The sequence below is a fragment of the Urocampus carinirostris genome, chromosome 7, assembly GCF_059441175.1.
Source record: "Urocampus carinirostris isolate Australia breed hairy pipefish chromosome 7, RoL_Ucar_1.0, whole genome shotgun sequence".
NCBI lineage: Eukaryota > Metazoa > Chordata > Actinopteri > Syngnathiformes > Syngnathidae > Urocampus > Urocampus carinirostris.
Genome location: NC_142355.1, coordinates 32,891,313 through 32,905,015, shown reverse-complemented (window position 1 = coordinate 32,905,015; position 13,703 = coordinate 32,891,313). Strand labels below are relative to the sequence as shown.

General features: G+C 40.4%; 1 protein-coding gene across 7 annotated transcripts in view; it reads right to left on the bottom strand.

Annotated features, from left to right (window-relative positions):
- kcnq1.2 (potassium voltage-gated channel, KQT-like subfamily, member 1.2) overlaps nt 1-13,703 on the bottom strand; it is a 238,205-nt gene that overhangs the window by 172,260 nt on the left and 52,242 nt on the right. For 6 of the 7 annotated variants that reach the window (XM_088340619.1, XM_088340621.1, XM_088340620.1 and 3 more), the window contains one exon: nt 10,172-10,240. In XM_088340619.1, coding sequence (XP_088196745.1) covers nt 10,172-10,240 — 69 coding nt within the window. Of the gene's footprint in view, nt 1-3,655; nt 4,111-10,171; nt 10,241-13,703 lie in introns of those variants that run through there. The other variant, XM_088340626.1, reaches the window with a different exon arrangement.

The following is a 13,703-nucleotide window of genomic DNA, read 5'->3' as shown; positions in this document are numbered from 1 at the left end:
ACCGAGGAATGTCAGCGACTTCGACGTGCCCTCGACCTGGCTGTGGCGCCCAGGAGTCGGTGAGGCACCTTTTTTGTGAGTGCAGCGCTGCCAAGGTCTTGTGGACAATGGCCGAACAACTAGGAAAGTTCCCGGACTTGCCAGCAGGAGAGGTCCCTGATGCACAGTACGTGCTTTACGGGGTGAGTCGGTCGAGGAGGCATCGGAACGACTTTGCCAGGGACTGGCTCACTCTCGCCGCCATCAAGGACGCCATCTGGACCTCCAGAAACCTGCTGGTATGGAGGTGCAGGCAGATCCCCCCCGTGGCTGTGCTCCAAATGGCTGCAGATACCATACAATCTGCGAGCGGCGGGCCTAGGACGCAGCCATAAAGAAGACTCGTCTGTACCCACCCGGAGGGGGGAGCCGGAGCTACACTGTGGGAGTCCCGGCAGCAACGGCCTGGGTTGTGGAACCCAGAAGGGAGAGGACCCACGCAGAATGGAAAGGACCCACACAGAGGACTGGAAGAATGCTGCTTGGGAGGGTGGGATGGCAGAGCTATGCCCTTGCACAATAGTATTGCCTTTTACACGCTGGTTAACTACTGTTAAAAGAAAATAACTCTGAAATTGTTTAATTGATGTTGAAAATGTCAGGAAAAAATGTTAAAACGTCATATCGTCACGTCATATTGTCAGATATAAAAAATTGTGAATATGCTTGATTGCTGTGTTTTGCTGCTGTTGGTGTCGGTGGATTTGTTCAGACCGAGGACAATCGACTTTGGCCTGGACGGATCTATTGACACTAACAAAGATGTTATATAATGAAATTGTGAATATGTTTGATTTTCGAGAAGGTTTGTTCAAACCTCACTTTGTGTTTGCTGTTAAAAACGTAATATTGGAATATAATATTGTGAATGTGCTTAATTGCTGTTGAGATTGTCATGATTGTTTTCTGTTTTTAGTGTCAATAAATTTGTTCAAACCAAAAAAAAAAACAAAACTACAAATTACAACTGCATGCAGTATTGGTGTCTCACAGAGTACGAGGGCACGTAATTTCTCCCAACTGGCATTCTGATATTCTTCCCACTGTACATACTCGCATTCAAGCTGTATTTCCAACTATAAAATAGAATACTGATATCAGGGGGTCAGTTTATATTGTATATATTGTTTAGTGTGTTACCAGTAGTGAATAGTAGGAGAGGTGTGGGGAGGGAGCGTGGCTTATACAGCAACAACGATATCATTGAGGCAAACGTGAGCACAGTATTTATGGTATAAGGGTGCTGAATTTTGGTCCTTTTATTTGTAAAATTATTTGTGCAATATAACATGCCTGTGGGAAGGAAATATTCATCCATCCATCCATCCATTATCTGCACCGCTTATCCTCAGTAGGGTTGCGGGGGGTGCTGGAGCCCATCCAAGCTGTCTTTGGGCAGTGAGCAGGGTACACCCTGAACCAGTTGCAGACCAGTCGCAGGGCACAACACAGACACCGACAACTCACTCGCTCATTCATACCTAGGGACAATTTGGACCGGCCAATTAACCTGACATGCATGTTTTTTGGAATGTGGGAGGGAACCGGAATGCCCGGAGGAAACCCACGCTGGCACGGGAAGAATATGCAAACTCCACACAGAAAGGTTCGATCTCATGTCCTCAGAACTGTGCCGCACACGCGCTAACCACTGCGCCGCCCTGCTGCTTAGGAAATATTCAGTTTTACAAATTTTTTTATAAAATTGCACAAAAAATGTTAAACGGTGTATACAATTTGAAGTGATAAAAAACTGTATAAAAATGGGGAGATGTATAATTAGACAGGTACGCTACTCTGGGGTAATTAATAAAAGTAGGGTTGAAATAGGCTGAGTCAACACTGCCCAAAATGTTGAAACATTTATTCTCGGCTGATACTGTAAGTTTACCCTACTTTAGGTATTGAACACCTGCAAAACATTTTATAGGATGCCAGGCCATTATTTTGGCTATTATTGCGCACTGTTGTTTTGACCATTATGAATTCTTAACATAATTGTCACTATTGGCCAATTATGTGGCTGTTATGTGATTTTCACAGCCTTTAGAGAAGATCTTTCTGCGATTTATTTAAAAATTTCTTGGGAGGGTTTGAAGTTCCGGCTCTCACCCAGTTCTCCTTGAAAATTCAAAATCCATTGATGTCTGCTCTCCTTATTTTGAGTGTCTCATAAACTTTAAACTTGTCACTGACACCAGTTTAATTTTTCAAAATAAATTATCATGTCTAAATTTACATTATATTGTTATTCTTATCACGTTTGCTCACAGCGGCTTAGGAGGTAATAAAGGTTATTATTTTGGTTGATAAATTTACTGTAGTGTTGGATTGTCCTTTATTTTTATCTTGTTTTTATTAGAAAATATAACCAATACTTAAAATTAGCAGTATCTGCCAAAGGAATACAAATACAAATATTTTTAAATAAGTAATTACATGCAACAAAATTATTAGCAAGATTTATACCTTGTAGAATTTATTATTTTTTGGAGTGCAATCTTAAACAAGCAAGTTATTTAATATATTTCCCCCTTATTACCTCATGGGCATATAACTACAAGTTTTTGGCTGCAACCTACTGATATGGATAAATGTTACAGGTACTTGGCTGATGACTGGAAGAAAGATACAATGGCATGCTTTTTTGCCAAGATAAAATTGTGCACTTTCCCGCAGCACACGAGACAAGGTCTCACGGCGCATTAGTGTTCCTACGCATACTAGTATTCCTTGGCACAATAGCTCAACTGCACAAAATTTAATATGTTAATTATAGGCGAACTTTAAGACGATTTAAGGGAGAATTAATCAAATATGTAGAAACACGCTAATCATGTCAATAATTTCTAATGCCTGATAGAAATGTCAAGTCAAGTCATGTTTATTTGTATAGTCCTTAATCACAAGGTGTCTCAAAGGGCTGCAGGATGGAAGTAAGAAACAGAAAAAGAGCAAGAGAGAACTAAAGAAAGACAGGACTGATGGAAAAGAGAAAAAAGAAACGATTAAAGGAAGAGATAATGAAGGAAATGACAAAGGAAAGAGATAAATAAAGAAGGAAGAGAGAAGGAAGGTAGTGAGAAAGATCAAAGGAGAGAGAAATGCAGAAAGAAAAAGAAATAAGGATGGAATGAAGAGGAAAAAAGAAGAAGAGAGGAAAAAGACAAAAAGAGCAAGAGAGAAAAAAGAAACAAAGGAAGAGAGGAAAGAAGGAAGAAGTAAAACAATAATGAAGGAAGAGAGAAAAGTGAGCGAGCGAGAAAGAAAAAATAGCAGGAGAGAAAGAACGAGAGCAAGAAAGAAACAAAGGAAGAAAGGGGAGAAAGAAAGAAAGAAAGGTACAGAAGAAGGAGGTGAAGTGCATTAAAAGTGCAAATGGAAATGCCGCTTTAAGCAACATTTTCATGTTGAATAGGAAAAGGATATTGAGCTTATCCTGAATCGAAATGTTGTGATTCAAATTGTTTGGGTTGCACATTCCTTTATAAATCGCAGAAAGGATAACAGGGATGAAATTTCCAAGAAAATCACAAAGACCCATCACTGGTGAGCTATTTTCAGAATTGGTCACTATGGCTGCAAAAGATCAAAACATGCAGGCCCCCATTTTTTTTAATCAAAAGTAGGAAAACTACATAATTATACGCTGGCGCCGCCCCCACTGTGAAGCGGGTATCACAGTACAGTGTTCAAGAAACTCCTCTCGAGGCCTCGCAGACAAAAAGTCAATTTGTTGGCTCCAACGGCTACACAAAGGGCGCTAGTTGCTCGGCAGAGAGGGCCCCCTCGCATCAAGAGGCCGGGGGCCGTGATGCATGCATCCCCCCCACTCCCTGCGTTTTCATTATTTATCTCCGGCCACCTCAGGCGAGGGGGAACTCATTAAGGGCTGCCCACAGGTGGCCTTTGCAGGCTTTTCCAGTTCTGAAGAGAGGAGGAGAAAAAGTGACCGTTTCGGGTCACGAGACGGCAGACGCCGAATCGATGCCGCCATACGCTTTGATTAAGACATGGGGGAAGAAGTTCAGAGAGGGAATCCTAGCAACTAGATACACCAAATTAGACTGCCTGCAAATCAAAGTGAAATAAAATCCAATAAATGCGAACAGTCAAGTAGGTATGCTGTCTCAAAAATGCAAGCAAATAACTTTTCTTTTGAAAATAATAACTTTTTATCCAGAAATCATTTTGCATTTTGAAATACACAGAATAAGCTGGGTGCCATCAAAACAAACTTTGGCAATTGGCAATCAGAATTTAGGAACAACCGTATTCAATTTGATTAAACTAGTTTCCAAGGCAATTGTTTTGGTCATTTCATAAGTAGAATTAATGTCGTAGTAGTTAGAGTAATCAATAAAAACCTTGAATGAATGGGGATGAATAAAGTATCTATCTATCTATCTATCTATCTATCTATCTATCTAAAATCATGGGGAATGTTATATTCATTACAAGTAAATATGTTGAATGCCAGTATCTATCAGATAGCGATCCATTTACTCAACTCTTAATTCAACACTGATACTGTTAATAAGGAGAATACAAAGGAGAATAAAAAGAAGACAAAGGTGAAAAATAAGAAATTGACAAAGGGAAAAATGACAAAGAAGAGGACGACCAATCAGATGGAAAAGAAGACAACAAAGAGGAAGAAAAAGAAGATGAACATAAAGGAAGATAAAGAGGAATATATAGATGAAGAGGACAGAGAGGAAGAAAAAGTAGACAAAAGAAGCAGAACAATACACAAAGGAACGTGAATAGTTATGAAAAGAGAGGAGTCGAAGAAGCAGACGAGGACAAAGAAGAAGGAAAAGAATATAAAGAGCAAGAAAAAGAAGGTGAAGATGAAGCAGAAAAGCCAAAAAGAGAAAGTGGAGGTGAAGAGAGAGAAGAAGCAGAAGAAAAATATGAAGAACCAGAAGAAAAAGATGGAGATGATGGGAAAAGAAGTAGAAGAAAATTTAAAAGTAGCATAAAGGAGAACAAGAACAAAATATTGAGAGCAAGGAAAAGAAGATGAAAAAGAGGCAGCATAATTCAAATATTGGAGAGAGAGAAACTGAAGAAAGAAAATATGCAAAAAATTAACAGGAAGAAACAGAAGAAAAAAATAAGTGAGGAAATGGAGCATGAGAAGCAGAAGAATAAGGAAAAACAAAAAGAAGTAGAAGAACAAGAAAAATAGAAAGAAATGAACATGAAGAATAGAAAGATAGAAGGGAAAAACAAGAATAAGACGAACATCAATAAGCAGAAAAAGAAGAAGGAGAAGAACAAGGGAAAGAAAACGATCAATAAGTATAGAAAGAACAAGATGAGAAAGAACAAGAAGAGGGAAAAGCAGAGAAGAAAAAAAAGAATACACAAAAAAAGATTAACAAGAAGAAGGAGTAAAAGCAAAGGAAAAGAGAAGAAAAAAGGAATATAAACATGCTCAAGAAGAAGAAGTGTGAAGGAAAACAGAAGGGAGAATCCCTGCCAAAAATAACAAATAAATGAAAAATTAATTTTAATTAAAATAAAAAAATACAAAATAAAATAAGTGTGTAGTGCAGGAATATGTACATTGATGCATATGACAAATATGCACTACTGTGCATAGTGAAAGAAAGAAAAAGTCAAAATCGAGCATCGTTACTCTCAAAAGTGTGCGATCCCGTTCACACTAACACTTCAAAGTCCACATGTGATCTGAATCTTCGTGCAAGCTTTTTTAAAGAGTATTGCATGCACATGCTACACTGTGCCACTTCCTATTCCGAGGCCCGGTGAAAAATACGCAGACGCTTCTCACACCTATATTAAAAAGAAAAAAAAACTCCTCCCAAACCATCGCACCAAATAAAACAAACAGTCTTGTGCTACATAGGCGTGGCCCCGAAAATGACAGCGCTGTCCTTGGTGGCGTGACAGCAGGCCCCGGAAATAAAAGCAGCCTGTTTTGGGAGTGCCCCGCAAGGCCGCAGTCTGAGCCGGGCCATTAAAGTTGACTTACGAGCGTGCCGGGCGCAGTGCGGGACACAAGCCTGCACTGTCTCTTAACGCCCACTCCAAAAAACCAGTGTCTGCAACAAATCACCTCATGAGGGAGGTGCCGGGTTTTCACGGTGATTCGGGTATGGTTAATTAATTCTTTGCGCTGAAAATAAATAAATAAAAATTATATATATATATATATATATATATATATATATATATATATATATATATATATATATATATACAGGGAGTGCAGAATCATTAGGCAAGTTGTATTTTTGAGGATTAATTTTATTATTGAACAACAACCATGTTCTTAATGAACCCAAAAGTCTCATTAATATCAAAGCTGAATATTTTGGAAGTTGGAGTGGGGCTTTTTTAGTTTTAGCTATTTTAGGAGGATATCTGTGTGTGCAGGTGACTATTACTGTGCATAATTATTAGGCAACTTAACAAAAAACAAATGTATACCCATTTCAATTATTTATTTTCATCAGGGAAACCAATATAACAGCTCAACATTCACAAATATACATTTCTGACATTCAAAAACAAAACAAAAACAAATCAGTGACCAATATAGCCACCTTTCTTTGCAAGGACACTCAAAAGCCTGCCATCCATGGATTCTGTCAGTGCTTTGATCTGTTCACGATCAACATTGCGTGCAGCAGCAACCACAGCCTCCCAGACACTGTTCAGAGAGGTGTACTGTTTTCCCTCCTTGTAAATCTCACATTTGATGAGGGACCACAGGTTCTCTATGGGGTTCAGATCAGGTGAACAAGGAGGCCATGTCATTAGTTTTTCTTCTTTTAGACCCTTTCTTGCCAGCCACGCTGTGGAGTACTTGGATGCGTGTGATGGAGTGTTGTCCTGCATGAAAATCATGTTTTTCTTGAAGGATGCGGACTTCTTCCTGTACCACTGCTTGAAGAAGGTGTCTTCCAGAAACTGGCAGTAGGACTGGGAGTTGAGCTTGAGTCCATCCTCAACCCGAAAAGGCCCCACAAGCTCATCTTTGATGATACCAGCCCATACCAGTACCCCACCTCCACCTTGCTGGCGTCTGAGGCGGACTGGAGCTCTCTGCCCTTTACCGATCCAGCCACGGGCCCATCCATCTGGCCCATCAAGACTCACTCTCATTTCATCAGTCCATAAAACCTTAGAAAAATCCGTCTTGAGATTTTTCTTGGCCCAGTCTTGACGTTTCAGCTTGTGTGTCTTGTTCAGTGGTGGTCGTTTTTCAGCCTTTCTTACCTTGGCCATGTCTCTGAGTATTGCACACCTTGTGCTTTTGGGCACTCCAGTGATGTTGCAGGTCTGAAATATGGCAAAACTGGTGGCAAGTGGCATCTTGGCAGCTGTACGCTTGACTTTTCTCAGTTCACGGGCAGTTATTTTGCGCCTTGGTTTTTCTACATGCTTCTTGCGACCCTGTTGACTATATTGAATGTAACGCTTGATTGTTCGATGATCACGCTTCAGAAGCTTGGCAATTTTAAGAGTGCTGCATCCCTCTGCAAGATATCTCACTATTTTTGACTTTTCAGAGCCTTTCAAGTCCCTCTTCTGACCCATTTTGCCAAAGGAAAGGAAGTTGCCTAATGATTATGCACACCTGATATAGGGTGTTGATGTCATTAGACCACACCCCTTCTCATTACAGAGATGCACATCACCTGATATGCTTAATTGGTAGTAGGCTTTCGAGCCTATACAGCTTGGAGTAAGACAACATGCATAAAGAGGATGATGTGGTCAAAATACTCATTTGCCTAATAATTCTGCACTCCCTGTATATACACACAGGACTGTCTCAGAAAATTAGAATATTGTGATAAAGTTCTTTATTTTCTGTAATGCAATTAAAAAAACAAAAATGTCATACATTCTGGATTCATTACACATCAACTGAACTATTTCAAGCCTTTTATTATTTGAATATTGCTGAATTTGGCTTACAGCTTAAGAAAACTCAAAAATCCTATCTCAAAATATTAGAATATCATGAAAAAGTATACAAGTAGGCTATTCAACTAATCACCTGAATCATCTAATTAACTCGAAACACCTTGCGAGGGTTTCCTGAGCCTTAAAAACACTCAGCTTGGTTCAGTAAACTAAATCACAAGTATGGGGAAGACTGCTGATCTGACTGCTGTCCAGAGGACCATCATTGATACCCTCCATCAGGAGGGTAAGACACAAAAAGAAATTTCTCAAAGAGCAGGCTGTTCACAGAGTGCCGTTTCAAAGCATATCCACAAAAAGTCTGTTGGAAGGGAAAAATGTGGCCGGAAACGCTGCACAACCAAGAGGGATGACCGCAGCCTTAACAAAATTGTGAAGAAAAGCCGCTTCCGGAATTTGGGGGAGCTTCAAAGACAGTGGGCTGAAGCTGGAGTCCAGGTATCAAAAGCCACAGTTCACAGACGTGTCCGGGAAATGGGCTACAATAGCCGTATTCCCATGGTCAAGCCACTTCTGAACTCAAGACAACGGAAGAAGCGTCTGACTTGGGCTATGGAGAAGAAGCACTGGACAGTTGCAGGGTGGTCCAAAGTCCTCTTTTCAGACGAAAGCAAGTTTTGCATTTCATTTGGAAGTCAAGGCGCCAGAGTCTGGAGAAAGGCTGGAGAGGAGCAAAATCCAAGTTGCTTGAAATCCAGTGTGAAGTTCCCACAGTCAGCAATGGTTTGGGGAGCCATGTCAGCTGCTGGTGTTGGTCCACTGTGTTTCATCAAGTCCAGAGTAAATGCAACTGTGTACCAAGAGATTTTAGAGCACTACATGCTTCCATCTGCTGAAAAGCTTTATGGAGATGAGGATTTCATTTTCCAGCATGATCTGGCACCTGCCCACAGTGCCAAAACCACCAGTAACTGGTGCACTGATCATGGCATCACTGTCCTTGATTGGCCTGCTAATTCCCCTGACCTGAACCCCATCGAGAATTTGTGGGGTATAGTTAAGAAGAAGATGAAAGACACCAGACCTACAAATGCAAATGAGCTGAAGGCCGCTATCGAAGCATCCTGGGCACCAATAACACCTCAGCAATGCCACAGGCTGATTGCCTCCATGCCACGCCGGATTGATGCAGTAATCCGTGCAAAAGGATTCCCGACCAAGTACTGAGTGCATCAATGGACATTTTCAAATGTTTGATTTAGTTTTGCTGTTATAAAATTATTTTTTTACTTGGTCTGAGGAAGTATTCTAATATTTTGAGATAGGATTTTTGAGTTTTTTTCAGCTGTAAGCCAAAATCAGCAATATTCAAATAATAAAAGGCTTGAAATAGTTCAGTTGATGTGTAATGAATCCAGAATGTATGACATTTTTGTTTTTTTAATTGCATTACAGAAAATAAAGAACTTTATCACAATATTCTAATTTTCTGAGACAGTCCTGTATATATATATTCATTCATTTTATTAATTTGAGACGGGTAGAATGAAGACACAAATTTGTTTTGGACTGCCACTTTAAGCAATAGTCGACTGGGGATAATGGATCACATAGGCAGGCCATAATGGCACAAATCGGCAACCCAAATAACACAAAAATAAGGCGCTCCGTCGGCCCCAGCCCTCAGCAATTGTCGACCAGTTATAACAGATAGCGGTCACACGGGTGGAATTAATTTAAATGGGCGACACAAATTTGTTTTCAGCCTGCGCTCTAGGAAATAGTCCACTGAGGATAATGGATCACGGCCAAAACAGTGCAGTTAATTTTAGGCAAGCCACAATGGCACACTTCACGAGCCCAAACCGAAAAAAAGAGGGAAAAAAAGTATGCACTCTGCCATCGCCAGCTATTAGCAATAGGCGACCGGGGATAATATATCGCAGCCACAAGCATTTCATGTGAAGCGGGCAAGAACAACGCACTTTGTAATAAAGTGCCTTCTGCCACGACCAGCAGTATAGAATTGGGGATTGCGGCCAAAATGCAATTTGCCAGCCATTGAGCGTAAAGACACTTCTATTCTATTCTACCGGAACCTGAAACAATTTTGACGATAATTTAAGACTTAATACCATCTAAAACCGAAGGAGAAGAAAGGGAAGGAAAAAGCATATTTGTTGGGAAACAGAGAAAAATGATAGTATGAAAGTTAATACAGTACCTTGTGGAATTCAAGTAGTGTGTGGAGAAAGAGTCCTGGACAGAAGCCACGAATGGGCAGGTCAAAAGACTGCAAAGAGAAACAAAATGCTTTAATGCTTGGCTAAGGCTTCCTCCACTAATACATTAGTTTTTTTAAGGTACTAAAACAGTTGTAAGTAGGGGTGAAATGAATAAAATAAATAATGGAACGGGCCCTTGGCACAAAAGTCTTACTTAATAATTTGTATAAAGAAATGAAAAATATGTGCAAAGGGCAAAGAAGGAGCTTAGGAGGAGAGTCATATTTTAAGAAAAAATGGTGCCTGAATCATACATAAAGCTCATCTAAGTGACAGTTTTTTTTTTGTGTTGAGGGCCTCATCAAGCTAAGACATTTGTAATAGCAGCCAGGCCAGCAGGACAAAAAAAATGATTAATTGATTCCTGACCCGATGCCTTGGCAAGGCATGAGGAAAAACAGATATTCTATTTTTTTAAAAATCTGTATTCATGAATAATAATAAATGCATCCATTTATATGCATATTTAATCGGTTTTACTTCATCAAACTAGTTGTAAAGACCCAGATGTATGTAACGTATTATGCAGGGGGGTAATAAAGGGACACTGGGGACAAGACTGGGACCAAGTGATTTGCCAACCCATAAAGATGGAAACACGCTAGACTTGGTTCTGACTCGAGGAGTTTTAACCTCAAACACTATGGTGTTACAGTGTACTACCGTTATCTCGGATCATTATTTAGTTACATTTGAGGTGCTAGCTAAATGTAGTGCTAAAAAAGCTGAAGTATTTAGCGGACGCAATATAAGCACTGGCACAGTTTCTGAGCTCTTTGAACTCCTTCCTGGAGCAGTTGCGTCCTTTCCTTCATACAATGGCTCGATTGACTCACTCATGAATGAGTTTAATACTACCCTGGCTAGTGTCCTGGATTCAATAGCGCCCATAAAGCTTAAATCACGTCCTAAAAGACGCACGCCTTGGTTTACTGATGAAACTAGAACCCTTAAACAAGAATGCAGGAAATTGGAAAGAAAATGGCACGCTACCAAGCTTGAGGTTTTCCATCAAACCTGGTGTGACAGCTTGGTAAGGTATAAAGCGGCCCTTGCCTCTGCAAAATCGGCCTACCTTTCAAAGGTGATTGCGTCACAAAAGAACAATCCCAAAGTCCTTTTTGACACTGCAGCATCGCTTACAAGGCAACAGACTATCGCAGATAGTTCGACCCACTCTGCTCATGACTTAACGGTCTTCTTTACTAAGAAGATTCAATGCATACAGGAAGAAATTGCTAAAGACATTATTAATACCACAAATATTAAAGGGCTGAAATCTACAGATGCACGACAGGGTGGCTGTCCAGGGAATTTGTCCAGTTTTAGTGAAATGTCACTTGATGATCTCAAACAGGTGGTGAATGCGGCCGAACCGACAACTTGCCAGTTCGACCCGCTCCCAGGTTCACTTATTAAAAGTCTTTTTGGCGTCCTTGGACCTTCAGTTCTAAATATTATAAACATATCACTCTCCCCAGGTGTAGTTCCAGCAGCTTTTAAGTCCGCCGTTATCAAACCCACACTGAAACGACCCAACCTTGATCCAGAAATCTTATGTAATTATAGACCTGTGTCAAACCTACCTTTCCTTTCTTAAGTACTTGAAAAAGTAGTGGCACAGCAGCTGAATGATTTCATATCCGAGAATAAACTTTTTGAATTTATGCAATCAGGATTCAGGGATAACCACTCTACTGAGACAGCTCTGATCAAGGTAACAAATGATCTCCTACTGGCAATGGATTCTGGCGCTTCATCACTTTTGCTGCTGCTGGATCTTAGTGCTGCTTTTGACACAGTGCACCACAATTTCCTACTAGAACGGTTGGAAAAATGGATTGGTCTCTCAGGAACCGTCCTCTCGTGGTTCAGATCCTACCTCTCAGATAGGACGCACTGTGTTAAATATGGCGAAATGACATCTGAGCCCTTTAATGTTACCTGTGGTGTTCCGCAGGGTTCAGTGCTTGGCCCCCTTCTTTTCAGCATTTACATGCTTCCATTAGGTGATATTATTCGCAAGTACAATATCAGTTTCCACTGCTACGCAGGCGACACTCAACTATATCTTCCGTTGGAGGAATCTCCCACACTAAACTGTGGAAATTTGGAGGCCTGCCTCATTGAGATAAAAGAGTGGATGACACTCAATTTCTTGCGTCTTAACTCTGAAAAGACCGAAATGTTAGTCATTGGTCCATCTAAATGCCGTGACTTATTCTCAAAAACTGCTGTGAACATTGACAAATGTCACATCACACAGAGTGACTCAGTTAAAAATTTAGGTGTCATATTTGACCCTGATCTATCCTTTGAAACGCATGTAAAGAAAATTACTAGAACCTCTTTCTTCCATCTTCGTAACATTGCTAAAATTCGTTCTATACTGTCTCAGTCGGATGCGGAAATTATAATTCATGCGTTTGTTACCTCCCGTCTTGATTACTGTAATGTACTACTCTCTGGTCTCCCGAAGTCAAGAATCAAGTCTCTTCAGCTGGTACAAAATGCCACAGCGAGGCTTTTAACTAGGACAAAAAAGTCCGATCACATCACACCGATTTTGGCTAACCTGCATTGGCTACCAGTTAGCCTTAGATGTGATTTCAAGTTTCTCCTAGTATTATACAAAATCATACATGGACTTGCTCCCTCTTATCTTTCAGATCTGATTCCCCCCTATGTCCCGGTACGAAGCCTACGATCTGAGAGTGCCGGTCTTCTGGTGATCCCAAGAGCAAAGACGTGTTCTGCTGGTTCGAGAGCGTTCTCCATTCGGGCACCGGTGCTGTGGAATGCTCTTCCCCCTAGATCCGATCTGCAACCTCAGTGGAAATGTTTAAATCTAAGCTTAAAACTCACTTGTACTCTATAGCATATCCCCTACTCTTCTCGTCGGCTCCAGAGCAGGGGAATGTATAATAATATTCTGAAAAATAGTCTGTGTAATATAGTGTAATAATCTCTGAAGCCCTTTGAGACTCTTCGTGATTTAGGGCTATACAAATAAAAATGACTTGACTTGACTTGACTTGACTAGTACTTTAAAGAAAAAAAAACTTTTTGTTTAGTGGCCTGGTCGAGGCCCACAGGCTGTAGTTTGCACACGACTGCTTATCAATTTCCGAAAAGTCAATTTTACCTAAAGGAGAATAAACTCCACAACAGTTCAATTGAATAAAACAACTTAGTAAACTCAGATATTTCATAAAAAAAATAAAATAAATAAAATTTTAAAAAGTGACAAAGGAGCCAAATTTGTGAAGAATACCAGGCCCAGCTTATATTCCGAAAAATACACTCTAGTTCTGAAGGTGGCAGTTATGGATATAACAACTCTGTCAGGACCAGAACGGAGACAGGACCCACTTGCATTTCGTTTCTCACAAGTTTTATTAAAGGAAAGAGAAAGGTCTGCACCCATGATCCGGGGTTCGCTAAGCGCAGTAAGCAGGTCTCTCTGAACGG